Source organism: Bufo gargarizans, chromosome 9, assembly GCF_014858855.1.
Source record: "Bufo gargarizans isolate SCDJY-AF-19 chromosome 9, ASM1485885v1, whole genome shotgun sequence".
In the NCBI taxonomy this organism is placed as follows: domain Eukaryota; kingdom Metazoa; phylum Chordata; class Amphibia; order Anura; family Bufonidae; genus Bufo; species Bufo gargarizans.
Window position 1 is genome coordinate 22,551,380 of NC_058088.1, and position 13,763 is coordinate 22,565,142.

The window sequence follows — 13,763 nt, forward strand, 5'->3', positions numbered from 1 at the left end:
CCTCTTTCATAATTCAACTCTATCTCCTGGTGTCACGAACAACACAGGGGCCCAGCCACCAAAGCACCCTAAGCATACCCATTACCATCACCTCAACTCCCATCTGGCTGGTGTTCCCTGCAACAGAGAGTGCCCCGGAGGATTTAGTGCTGTCTTCCTCATCACTGCACGCCGACCTAGGGAGCTGCAAAACCGTGAGTACGACTACTACCCCCATCAACCCACCGCACTAACATACTGCCCCTGCGGTCTGGTCCAGTGCATTAATTCCCAAAGCCCTTTGGCATATCTTCATCTTTGCCAAATCAATTCCAATTTGATGAAACTGTTGGCAATAATGGAAATCTCTGAACCGTGTCTGCAGTATGTATACGGTGCTGCAGCCTGTTTGTCCAGAAAGATTTGTAATAAGGCGGATGATTGATGAAGAACTCTACGTGGCTCGAAACACTGCATTTTTTGTGCTTGGGCAATGTGAACAAACAGTTCACTTTTGTATACGTGGATGTTTTCAAAACTGGTGGTAGCCCTAGCGCATGGACTCCACTGCTGTGACCTTCTGACGTATATACAAAAGCATCTTTTTTTTTTTAACTATTCCCTATTAAATTTCAGAAAGGCACATTTTACTCATCCTGTCTCTAAAATGATGCTTGTATCAAATGTGAATTATTGGCAACATAAGCCAAAACTAGGCATATCGGATATATGTTTAATATGGTAGCAGTTCCAAATCGTATCCTGGATATTCTTCGCAGCTAAAGTCAGTGGGTGACCAGCAAGTAAAGCTTCATAGATCCTGCTGCGGGTGAGGGGAGAACATGTTAAGACACCCATTACCATAGCACAGCTTAGGGAAACCCAAAAGCCTGTACCTACCAAGTAGACATCTACAGAAACAGGTGCCAATATGTAGCCATAGAGAAAGGAACTCATGAGAGACAGAGGGGCTACTCTAGAGCGCTATTGTCTGCCACCATACCTCATCATCTAGGGAGAGAGACGTTGCATCTCATACAGACTACACACAGATGTCCTGTAACTCATCCTTTGCACTCAGTAAAGAAAACTGTTGGTTCTTCTACTTCTGCCCGATTCCTTCACATCACCTTATGACTGCACCGAACCCCATGGAGCAACAACCTGGAGAGTACACTGTGAGACAACATCTTATCAGGGCAACCACCACTCGCATCTTCTGCACCGGCTCCTCAGGGATTCGCTGCAGTTGTGAAGCCGAGACCAGAGTATACCAGATAAAATCAACTACTAAAATTTTGTGAGAGAAATTTGTCACATTCATGTATCTGCCCTGTATAATGGGATTCTCTTATACTGGAATCAGACCTTTCTACTTTCCAGAAAGCTGATGTTTTTGGCCACATGGGCTCTCAAAACCAAGTCATTGTCACTTTTTGTCAGCATATGTAACATTTTGATCACTGCACCCTTAGCCTCCTGATTCCTCAGACAATATATGATTGGATTCATCAAAGGAGTCACTACACAGTAGAAGACAGAGATCACCTTGTCGAGTGAAAACTTAATATGGGAGGTGGGCCGAATGTACATGAATATGACAGTTCCATAAAAAATAGACACCACGGCAAGGTGGGAACCACAAGTGCCGAATGCTTTCTTTTGTCCAGCAGTTGATGGGATTCTTAGGACTGCAAAAATAATGAGAGCGTAGGACACCATGATAAGGATAAAACAACCCAAAATAACACTCCAGGACATGACCATAAAGACAAACTCTCCTGCTGTTGTGTCCTCACACGAGAGTTTCAGTAGAGGGGCATAATCACAGAAGAAATGGTCTATAAAATTAGGGAAACAAAATTTCAAAGTGGCAATCCACACAGCTGGAGGAAAAGCAGCCAGGAGGCCTCCAACCCAAGCTCCAAGAGCCAAGCTAATGCTGGTTCTTCCAGTCATCATGGTGGTGTAACGAAGGGGCCTGCATATGGCTATATAGCGATCATAAGCCATCACTGCAAGAAGACAGTTCTCTGAAGCTCCAAAGCCAAACAAAAAGTAGAACTGAGCCAGGCAGGATGGAGATGAAATCTCTTTATGTTGGGTCAACAAGGCATCAAGCATTTTTGGAACAGTCACGGTGGTGTAGAGCACCTCAAGCATGGAGAAGTTAGCTAGAAGTATGTACATCGGTTTATGTAAATGTTTGTCCACTGCCACCAATGTAATGACGAGGATATGGGCTCCAATAGTGAGGATGTACATACCTGTAAAGATTGAGAATAATAGAAGCTCAATCTCTCGTAGGGTCTCAAACCCAACAATAATGAAGGTGGAGGCAATACTGAGGTTCCCATTGTCAGCTTTTGGCATTCTATCTAGAAGATAATGGTCAAATTGTTAAAGGGATTCAATACTAGTCATAACGTCAAATCACACATAAATCCAGACCAAGATCAAGGTTAACAGAACAGGTTAGGAGGTGTAAAAATGATAAACAGATTAAATTAGAATCAACTGTCATTGTGCAAGTAAAAAAAAATACAAAGACAATGAAATACAGTTAGCATCCAACCGGAAATGCAAAAACTGTTATTTCTATAAATACAAAAATAGGAATTACCAATACATAAATATTAGAAACATACTCCACAAGAGTTCAAGTCATATCAGAATTCAACATTTTCACAGCTTCTGGAGAAAAGAATAACTAATTCTAAGCTTATTTGTAGGAGAGTGATGACACCTATGGCGCCTTCCTGATGGTAAAAGCGTAAGTAATTGACAGTTTGGATGATTAATGTCTTCTATAACCCCCGGCCTGGACCAAACAACGCTTTTGATAAAGACAATTAATCAAGGGTAGTTGACATCCAATGACACGCTGAGCCATTTTCACCACACGGTGTAACTGGTACCGATAATATACAGAGCAATTGCCAAACCACGCTGCAACGCAGTATGTCAAAATGCTTGCGATGGTGCACCAATATTGTCGAACACAAGTGGGCTCTCTTCAAATATCAGAAAAAGTCTAACAGTAAGGCTACATGCACACAAACGTATTTTGTTTCCGTGTCCATTCCGTTTTTTTTTGCGGATAGGATGCGGACCCATTCATTTCAATGGGTCCGCAAAAAATGCAGACAGCACACCGTGTGCTGTCCGCATCAGTATGTCCGTTCCGTAGCCCCGCAAAAAAAATAGAACGTGTCCTATTCTTGTCCGTTTTAGGCACTGTTACAATGGATACGCAAAAAAAAAAAGATGGCATATGGATGGAAATTTGCGGACCGCAAAACACATACGGTCGTCTGCATGTAGCCTTTTTGAACATCGCATAGGAATTCACAGACCAAGTGAAATAATTTGATAAGTGGACTCCAATAAACTGGGTACCTGCTCTACTGCCACCCCATCAATATAAACAGAGACATGTCTTATACTCATTGACCTGCCAAAATCCACTACATCTTTAGTTTTATTAGCGTTAAGTTCCAAATTATTATCATGACACCATACGGTTAGCTGCCTGACCTCATCCCTAGATGGTGACTCATAATTACCCTTAATTGAACCAACTAATGCGGTGTCATCAGCAAACTTGATTATAGAATTGCTGCCATGGATGGGAACATAATAAGGAATACAAAAAGGTCCTTGGGGAACACCATTATTAGTCCTAACAAGGGATGAAAAAAGATTATCAACTCTTACTGACTGTACTTTATCAGTCAAAAAGTCTAAAATCCATTTCCGTAAAAATGTACCATCACCATCAAGACAACTAAGCTGTCACGGCTGAGGATGGGGGAAACCCTCAGCCGTGCGATGCCAGAAGATGGATGGTAGCTGCTAGGCCAGGACCACAGGATCCGGGAGCAGGTCACCTCCTATCGTGTGTCTAATGCTGACCCTGACTCCTATCCGTATGAGCCAACCCAGATGGTAGGAGGGCTCATACTCCGGAACCTAGGGTCCCTAGGTTACCCTGGACTTAGAAGCAGGGTAAGACGACTTGTTCCTCCAGGACACGGATGAACAGGAGTCTCACTGGCCAAGCTGCAAGGAAGGGGGAACATATACAGCATATGGATATGGCAGGTGAACTACACCAGTTCTAAACCTACCTGCCACAGCCTCGCTGACTGGAACCCATACACCAGTACTGCTGTCCAGCACACACACTAAGGACACAGCACACCACAAAACACACAGGTAACCAGGACATCCATAGCAGCAAAAACATAGAAAGGATAACAACATCAACTTAACATCATGCATAACTTTTTATGACCACAAGGGTGGCCCTCACTGGACAGATGGTATATAAACTAGGAGGATGACTCCAGCATAAACATGGCAGGAGTACCCCTCCAGCAGAGGCTAAATAGCCCAAGTAGCCACACCTACACAGACACACACTGGAAAGGGAATTAACCCTTCCAACACCAGACAGGGTAGTGAAGCCACTTAAAGGGGAATACACACACAATAAACCCCGTGCACACCAAACAGGGAAAGTGCACACATATAAACACACACGTTGCCAGAGGCAACCGCATGCAGTGACAGCGAGCCGCCTAGCCAACAGCTCCAGCTGCTACACTGCCAACAACCATATGTTGCCAACGGCAACCACACGTGAGGCAACAAACCCAAAGCCCTCACCTGTGGTTGACAACATAGAACAAACCGCTGACAACTGCATGCGGGTCACGGAGTCACGACCATAACCATGGTCATGACATAAGCTTTGAAACCAACCTGAAAAGAAGCACTGTTTTGCAATGGGCAACCCTCACCTGAACTCCATGGAGATACTGAGGTATGATCTGAAGAGGGATGTACATGAAAGGAACCCCCAAAATATTGAGAAACTTAAACATATTTGCAGGGAGGAATGGTCCGAAATTCCTCCTCAATCTTGTGTCAATTTTATTTGCTCTACAGGAAACATTTGGTGAGGGTGACAGCTGCTAGGTCCATGATGACACCCGTAACAAGATTCCACCAGGAAGATGTCCTCAAAAAATCCATGTTTGGTCCGTGTGTCTGTTTTTTGCACTCTGGTTGTCATGCGTAATCCACGGACACTGCCAGGCTAAAGCTACGTTCACACTAGCGTTTCTATTTTCTGGCATTGAGTTCCATCATAGGGTCTCAATACTGGAAAAAAAATGCTTCTGTTTTGTCCCCAATTCATTATCAATGGGGACAAAACAGAACTGAATAGCACTGAATGCTCCAAAAAGCGTTCCGTTTCGTTGCGTTCCCATTTCCAGAGCATCTTCTACCAAGAAAACCACAGACCAAACATGGATGGCATCTGTGTTGTGTCTGTGGTTTTCACAGACCTATAGGCTATAATGAGTGTGAGGGATATAATAGGGCATGCTTCCATGGTGTCACCATAGTCTGTGGAAAACCACTGATGTGTGAATACACATATTAAAGCACGTGTGCTGTCCATTATTCACCGACGTCTGAAAGAGGTCTTATGCACACATGCGACACATTTAAAAAACAGAATTTTTGTTACTGGTTCGGACCAATTGGTGTGGGGCACCCAAACCCAGGTGATGGTTGACAAGGTTTTGCTGAAGGGTATAAAATTGTGCACGGTCATTGTAACACGTTAACATCTGTGTTCTATTGCAATATTTGATGTCCTGAACCTCACAGATACTTTCACTCAGGGGTGCACCGCCAATGAGGCGAGGTGAGGCGATTGCCTCAGGCAGCACCAGGAAGGGGCAAGAGGGGGAAGCGGAAGGGCCATGGGCGATGAGCGCTTCTATTGTGGAAAGGCTCATCTCTACATATTCAACTGCATCGCTATGCTCAGGACTGCAATACAGTTGAATGCCGCGATGGGGCACAGGAGTGATGTCTCCCCGGCCCACCGTTTCCTCTAATAGGCCTTAGGCTACAGGCACTAGGACTATCAGAGGCCGGGGTCATCATTATCGCACTCCCTGAGCCGAGCTGCATAGAGCTCAGGGCACAGACTAGAAGAGGTCCGAGTCTTGCACCGCATCGCTGACACCAGAATTAAGTATTTGAGTTTATTTTTATTCGGCAGCATGCTGTTTGGCCACAATGGGGTGGAGGTCGTTATTTTGTAACTGGAGAACGCACTATGGGGACATTGCGGCTGTAAAAAGGAGCATTTTTGTACTGGCACACAATATAAGGGAGTATTTTTGTACTAGCACACATTCTAAGGTGGCCACTATGGGGACATTTTTTGTACAGGGGGAACTAAAAGGTGTTTTTTTTGTACTGACACGCATTATAAGGGAGCATTTTTTTTACTGGCACACATTGCAAGGGAGAATTATTATACTGGCAAATATTATAAGAAGCCATTTTTTTGTACTGGCACACATTATAAGGGGTTATTTTCTGTACATGCATACATTATAGGGGGAATTTTAACTACTGGGGTAACTAAGGGGGCATTATTACTTCTGAGGGTGAAATGAGGGACATCTGCACTCTGGCAGAGAATTATTACTACTGGTGGGACTTTAGGGAGGACTGTTACATTGGGGGGGGGCACCCTGGCACAGTATCAGCTTAGCACAATTATTTTTGGAGGACACTATGTTTATGGCACTATAAGTTTCAGAGACACTATTTGCTGGGCACTGTGTGCAAATAATTATTGAAGGGGAATGTGTGGAACTAGTATTTTGAGGGGGATTATGTGTTTCTGCAGTATAGTATTGGGAAGCACAGCGGACACAGTATTGGAGGTAGCAGGATGGGATGTTCAGAAGGTGGGAGGAGGATGGAAAAGTGGGAAACTAAGATGTCTGTTTGTCAAACTCTGCAGAGAGAAGAGATGGCTGAAAGAAATCATCATGGCGGTCTGGTCTGAACGGAGAAGATAAGGAAAGAGAATGTCTACATCAGATGAGATGTCACTGGACGTAAGAGATACGTGGCGCTGTATTACCCTGTATGTTTTGTAGCTCTGTATGTAATATTTTCCAAGTATGTCTTTAACAGTAGGGCTGAAGGGAAGAGGTTAGGTTAAAAATATGGCTTGGGGGGGGGATGTGGTTTTAGTTTTCGGCTAGGTGCACCCCTTCTTTCATGCCAATTCTGAAAATATTCGAAAGTGCAAAAATATCTACATCGTTTTAACCAATGAAAAAAATATGAAAAGCAAATCATTGCCTTTATATTTGCTGGATGGATAGAAGTACTCTTCTGATAATCTGAAATGTGGAATCTCACATAACCCAAGACAATACAATCCCATGCAACTGACGGGTTCTGAGGATGCCGACAAAGGTGGACATAATATGGTAGAAATTATAACATTTTGGGAAGTGTCTTTAGCATTACCAGCTGAGACAGTGACCTACTGTATGCACAATGGGTGTCTTTACGTTTAGTTTTTTTAGGTATTGCAGTGGTAGATGTATGGCATGCCCAATCATACAATACACATGATTTTTTTGCAAGACATTGGGCGGTAATTTAGTCTATGCTTTGACTATTGTTGTGGATGTGGTCGAAACATAAGTGTTCGTGCAATTATTGTCGTGGATATTTTTAAATTGTCAAAATCAAACCTTAAGGAGCCGTTTATCTAACACTGGATCTGGATGATTTCTTTTTTTTTTTTCTTACATCATTTCGACAATGCTGGAGTGAAATCCGTGTACCGGGTTTTACTTCCTGTCTCTTCCATGTGTCACGGTGCGGTTCACTGTGTTGCCATGTAGGCTGGCTGCCTGCAGTTGACGTGTTCCCGTGTATGCTGGTTGCTTGTGTTGTGAGTGCTGGCTACGGACTTCGGTGTGTGAGAACAGTTTCCTCTAACTCGTATCCTCCATGTTTGTTCATGTAAGGTGGTTAATGTTTCCCTGGTCTGATGTTTCCAGGTGGTCAGATGTCCTAATGACTCTGCTACTTAGATCTGTGAGCTTCGTGCCTGGGATATCAGTCTGTCTTCAGGAAAGCTATGTTCAGGGTGCTTTCTGTCCTGATCAGAGTGTTTTTGACTTTGGCCCTGACTTTTGTGATCAGCCTGTTTGTTCATCAATGTCTTATACATCTTCGTCATGTCTGGTTATGTCCTCGTCTTCCCGTGAATGACATGCTTCCTAAGTGTATTCTAATCTACATGGGTTCTGGTTTATGCTTTGATTCTGATACTGTGTCTTTAGTCTGGTCTTGTGATCTTGATTCATGTCTGTTTTGTCTACTTGGGTTCCTGCTGCCTGAACAGGTCTGCGTGTCATGGTGGTGAGTGGGCAAAACCCCCACCATACAATGTGGGGATAATAGGGAAGCAGCTAGGCCTGGAAACAGTGAAAAGGGAGCTGGAAACCAACTAAGCATCCCTAAATCCTATCCATGAACTCCTGACTATATGAGCCGCCCTTGATGGTAGGGGGTATCATACTCTCGAACCTGGGCCCTACTCACCCTAACGGTCCCTGCAATATCACGACAGAAGGTTGAGACAACCAATTCCTCCACAACACCGAGGAACTGGAGTCTCCAACAGGCCTAGCAACAAAGGGGAAGAAAGCAGCCAGCAGTGGACGACACGACAGGTAAGTGTCCAGAGGCAGAAAACACCACTGCCAACAGGGCAAACATGGACACTTACCTGACACAGCTTCAACAGGAACTCGAGCCATCCACGCCGCTACCACTGGATCCTGAAAATGGGTATAGGCCCACACCAGGCAGGACCCAGCACAAACACCAAACACAGAATCCAGTAATAACAACCTGGACTATCATGAGGCATGAACCATGGCGGCACCAGGCTGATAAGCTTGTAGTTCCCCCTCCGGGGAACTCTAGGGACCCCCTTCCGGAGGAAAGGACATACAAAAGATATGTCTGGCATCCATGCTGACTTGAAACACCAAACAGGCCAGACATGAAAAAAACCAAACCAGACATAACAAACCCCAAACATAAACCCACACCAAACATACAACAAGTGAGGTAGAGTAACAGCAACAGACACAAAGGGGTGACATCTGAAGACATCAGATGACATCGATGTCCCATAAGGTGGCCCTCAAGGACAGGGCAGATGGAATAGCACCAGCTCCTCAAGACACTGAAGACAATATGACCTCAGGTTCATAACTCCAGAACAATAAGAGCCATGAGGCCACACCCAGCTCCACCTTACAAACCTCTTAACCCCATGCATACCAGAATGGGAAGAAAGACAGCCTTAAAGGGGAAGTGCACACGCATGCATAACAAACAACACGTTGCCACAAGCAACAAGCATGCACAGCAAAAGTGTTACAGTCAACAGACACCAGACAATGAAAAAGTCGTGACACTGCGGGTGCTTGGACTAGGTCCCTGCACTTAGCCAGCATAGGGACTGTCGTCCAGTTGGGGGCTGTCATTTAGGACAGATTGTCCAAGCAGGTAGGTCGGGTGGAGATTAGGTTTGTACTGTTCCCTACTCGTATGTCCAGTTTGATTCTGAATGTGTTGATGTCATGTAACCATTGTTTGCCTATTCTATGTCCTGAAGTCTAGTCTGTGAACACTTGGGATACTTTCAGTGGATCTTCTTAACCCCTGACCGTGACATTGTGCCAGTGGTCCTTTCCTTTGTTGTTTCTACTTACCGGTAATTGTCTGGAACTGAAGTACATGTATGACCACTTTGTAATATTGCAACAGTCATTGGTGTCTGGCTTGCATTTTGTATGAAATTATCCAAAATACAAGGGGTGGGCCGCATGACCCACTCTCTTTAATAATATCTATGGGCCAATAGTGTTCATCTGGATATTCATTCTGTAAATCAAATCTAGCTTAATGTTTGATAAAAAGGATCAGGGTGGCTTGGTGAAGACTAATTTTTACTAATTATGGGATAGTCGAGGGATGCGGAAATTCATAGTGTGATCGTCAAGTCTAGAAAGTTATATATTCACTAAACAGGTACAGATGTGAAAACAGAGGAGAAGAGATCAAACCAGGCTGCTAAAAATTTCAAAAAAGAAATACGACAGATCTGTCTGCACCTAGAAAGCCAAGTGTATGTTCAAAGGATCCCAAGCTGATGGTAAATGTCTTGTAGTGAATTGTCTGGCCACCAATGGACCAGAGCATCCTACTGTGTCCTCACGTTCCTCATGTTCTTATGGGATAAAGAGGACAAGCTAAAACAACTCTCTGTCTAGAAGTAGACAACCTCCTGCACCTGAAGTGCTTCAGATCACCTACTGCTGGGGTTATGCGCATACAGCATAGTGTGAATCATATCTGCTTCAGATTATTATACTACAGACCTGTAATATGCCTGAAAACAAGTCCAGCATGAGCCCCTAATGATGAAATGTGGCAGGTATTTATAGAGAGGCAGGCAAAGTAACCTGTCTGGGGAGAGAGTGCCAAGAGATTCAGCTGAAAGTCTAATTTTAAATTTCACAACCTGTGAAAAAGAGGAAAAGGAATATTAAAGAGAATGTGTCATAAGAAAAAGTTATGTGCTTATCATCACAAACAGGATTAGACAAATAGAACCTATATATAGAAAACACAGGATCCACCATTTACGGTAGGCAATACCACAGCTTATCTACTCCCTCCTGATCTCTGTGCAGGTCACAGAACATGCCTAGAAAACTCTGCCATAGAAGGCAACGAGTTCATTGTGTCTATGCCCTATGTGGCTGCTGTAAACCAAGTCTCTAAAGGCTGTTGTCAACAGCTCAGGCAAGATGGCCGCCCCATTATCATGTTCTGGAAATCATGGTGGTTTAATGAATGTGGATCACTCTAGCGATCACTCATCCCAATACAGTAGAGGTGATTGTAATTACACCTTTCACCTCCTGTAACGAGCAGATATAAAGAACTGTTAGTTCCTGATAATTGCTTTCCGTGTCAGCCTATGTAAAGAGGCCTTTACAAACATCTACCAGCTCTCTCTTTCAGTATCTCAGACACACATTAGGACCAAAACCAATCATCTTAATGAAATAGGAAATGAGATCTGCTTGAAACAGAGACTTAAGGCTCATTTACACGCACTGACGAGCAGGCAATTATCAGCACCGATCAGGAATGAGCGTTAAGTACAGAGTATGTTGCCGCTTTATATATTCAAGAATTCTGTTTTTGGAGTGTGGGAGGAAACTGAACTTGACAGAAGTAAGTAATGTAAATGCAGGGTGGACATAAAACTTCATGCAGCAGATGATGGATTTTGAACCAAGCCTCTACTGATCTAGTGAGCCTTCCAGAAACCAACCGCTGAGCACTGCTGAAATTGAAAGTTAAAGGAGTTGTCCAGGAAAGAATTGTATGTCTTTTTTTCCAAGAAACACTGTCTCTCATGTCAATGATTTCTAGAGCGAATATCTGCATATATAGGCATGTTCTGTTGTGCTTCTAGGTTTTTCACCCTTTTGGCTGATGTGTGCTCCCACAAAATAAATGCCCTTTTCTGTCCATAATTCCAGTTGGAGTACCAGCATCGTCATGAGAATCATGAGGTTACTCTTCCTGTTGTGATAGACAAGGACCACACCCCAAAGTGTCTCTAGAACTTGACTCTCTGGCTGTCTGGGCCTCTTTGGTCACGAGTGGTCCCTGGATACACTAGACTCTGAGATAAAGCACCTCATTAAAGAGACTATCCAAAATGGTTCCTGCCATACCAGCCAAACTCTCTGCCATAGTCTAGAAAACTGATGTAACCTCCATTCTTAGTTTTAGGGAACATCCATTAGATCCCAGCACTTTTGCTGCTCTCCAATGGCTTCTGGATAAACTATACACTGAGCTCCTGATTCCGCAGTAGGTAAAAAGCCCTAGACGTAAAGCCCACAATGCTAGAGATCCAACATTTATCCTCCATAATACTCTTTTTTTTTGCTTTTGATTCATTGGGCGGCTTAGTTGTGTCTCCACTTTACCTCTTATGGCGTTGGACTGGTCCTGCCCAGCATTGGGAGTAACATGGTTGCCAAAGACATGCTGCTTCTGGCCCTCTGCTATTTTAAGGGGTTTGTGCCATATCAACCTATCCACCTTAGCACCTAATCAGTGGAGGTCTGACCTCTGGGATTCCACTGATCATGAGAATGGCGTCCTGTGCATTCATAGAATGGAAATGCAGGTTAAGCTGTGTTCTTGGCCACCAGTCCCATAGAGAAAGTATGGAGAGACAATGTACATGCTGCACTAGGTGCACGGTATCCCCATTCCCATGATTGTGGGGGTCCTAGCAGACAAACCCCCATTGATCAGATGCTTATGCCTGATCCCATGGATAGGGGTTAAGTTGATATCAAGGCCTTTAACTCCTCCCTTGGCTCTAGTACTGTTTCTAACATGCTTGGTTGCATAGTCTATGGCAGACTTCTTTTGGACAACTGTCACACTGCGCCAACAACTCTGCTTTCTACTTCTGATTTGGCCGAATCCGTTCCTATGGGAAACATCACTCCAGGGGCTTGGTCCACCTTTGTACTTGAGTCAACTCTGTGGTTTTCCATATTCCCAGGTCACTGTTATAAAGACAGGTAAACTGTTTAACTAAACGGGACTCTTCTATCAAAACAAGAACAGAATCATTAGTCAACTGCTTTGAAAGACATTGAAATGTTCTACTTTAAAATGGCCCCATGGCTTGGAAAGGGTAGAAGTTTTTACCATCATTTGGATTTCAAGCGCAGTCTGAATGCTTACCCTGTGGACATGTATGGGGTAATTTATTAAGACTGGTGTTTTAGACGCTGGCTGCGAGACTTGCTTAAATCTACACCAGATCCCTAGCTGATGTATATTTAAGTCATTTTCTACACCAAAAACAGGCATATAAAATGATAAATGAGATGGGCCGTCCGGCCGGGCCCTCTTCCCCGCCTGCGCTATGTCCGCTTTTTTCACCACCTCGGAAAAGTGGTGTGAGTGGGGGAAAGTTGCAGAGTCAGCAGCAAATCTTCTTTGTGACCAAATCTGTGAAAAGGGTATGCAAAAAAGTGGCGTACTTCTAATCATAAATGACCCCATTAGTACAGATCCCATTGTTAAAACTGATGACAAAGAGGCCCCAATTTTGGGAGAATCTCCTTATAATTTGATAACTCTGTCATGGAATCTATTACGGTACATCATGCTTATGTCTTCTGAGGAACTTGGAGTGGATGCTGACCTACCTATTTTATCCTGCTCCCTTCAATTGCATTTCATATGATAGTTTTTCTACTTTGCAAAATTAGGGTTGTGGGAGGACATCTGTAGGACATGCACTACAGAATAGACTGCTCTGTGGAGCGCTGGAACTACTATGAAACAACTGATTAGTAGGGATGCAAGTTGTTGGATCTCTGCTGCTCAAAAAGGTATGACCTGTCCTTAGGACTTGTAAAACGCTGTACAACCAACTGCTTTAAGAATACTTCTCATTTTGATCTTGAGGATGCAGAATATTTTTAATTTTTTTGCTGGTACATTTTACCTAGTGTTTTGTTTATACTCATTTTCTAATGCCATGTTCTGCCATGTTTTGTGTTTTCTGTCTGAAGTACTACTTCAAATATGTTGTACATCTGGTAACAATTAAAGGGAATGTATTATACAGTATATATTGTGACACAGTGAGAGGTTTGCTCTGGGAAAACAGGTATTTTCCTCCCAGCATGTGCTGCTGGGCTGATTTACAGCCAGGTGAGGTCATATAACGGACCGGATTTTAAATGCCGGTCCGAGTTCTGGCTGTCCTTAAATAGGCAGCTGGGCTCAGAAGCCATGTCTCTGTGTTG

The 13,763-nt window shown here is 43.7% G+C and overlaps 1 protein-coding gene across 1 annotated transcript; it reads right to left on the bottom strand.

Moving 5' to 3' along the window:
- Positions 1–1,341: 1,341 nt before the first annotated feature.
- Positions 1,342–8,645, bottom strand: LOC122919733 (olfactory receptor 10C1-like). Its single transcript, XM_044268917.1, has 3 exons — positions 8,615–8,645; positions 4,110–4,166; positions 1,342–2,357 (listed from the first exon to the last, which is right to left on the bottom strand). The coding sequence occupies exons 1-3, from the start codon at positions 8,643–8,645 to the stop codon at positions 1,342–1,344; spliced, it is 1,104 nt and encodes a 367-aa protein (XP_044124852.1).
- Positions 8,646–13,763: the final 5,118 nt, after the last annotated feature.

What these genes read in the sequence shown, in the direction of transcription:
- LOC122919733 (XM_044268917.1), bottom strand. Translation starts at nt 8,645, where the DNA reads ATGGCTCGAGTTCCTGTTGAAGCTGTGTCAG. An exon ending in TCCTGTTGAAGCTGTGTCAG is followed by an intron (nt 4,167 to 8,614) that starts GTAAGTGTCCAT and finishes CTGTGTCCTTAG; the next exon opens with TGTGTGTGCTGGACAGCAGT. An exon ending in AGTCAGCGAGGCTGTGGCAG is followed by an intron (nt 2,358 to 4,109) that starts GTAGGTTTAGAA and finishes ATTATCTTCTAG; the next exon opens with ATAGAATGCCAAAAGCTGAC.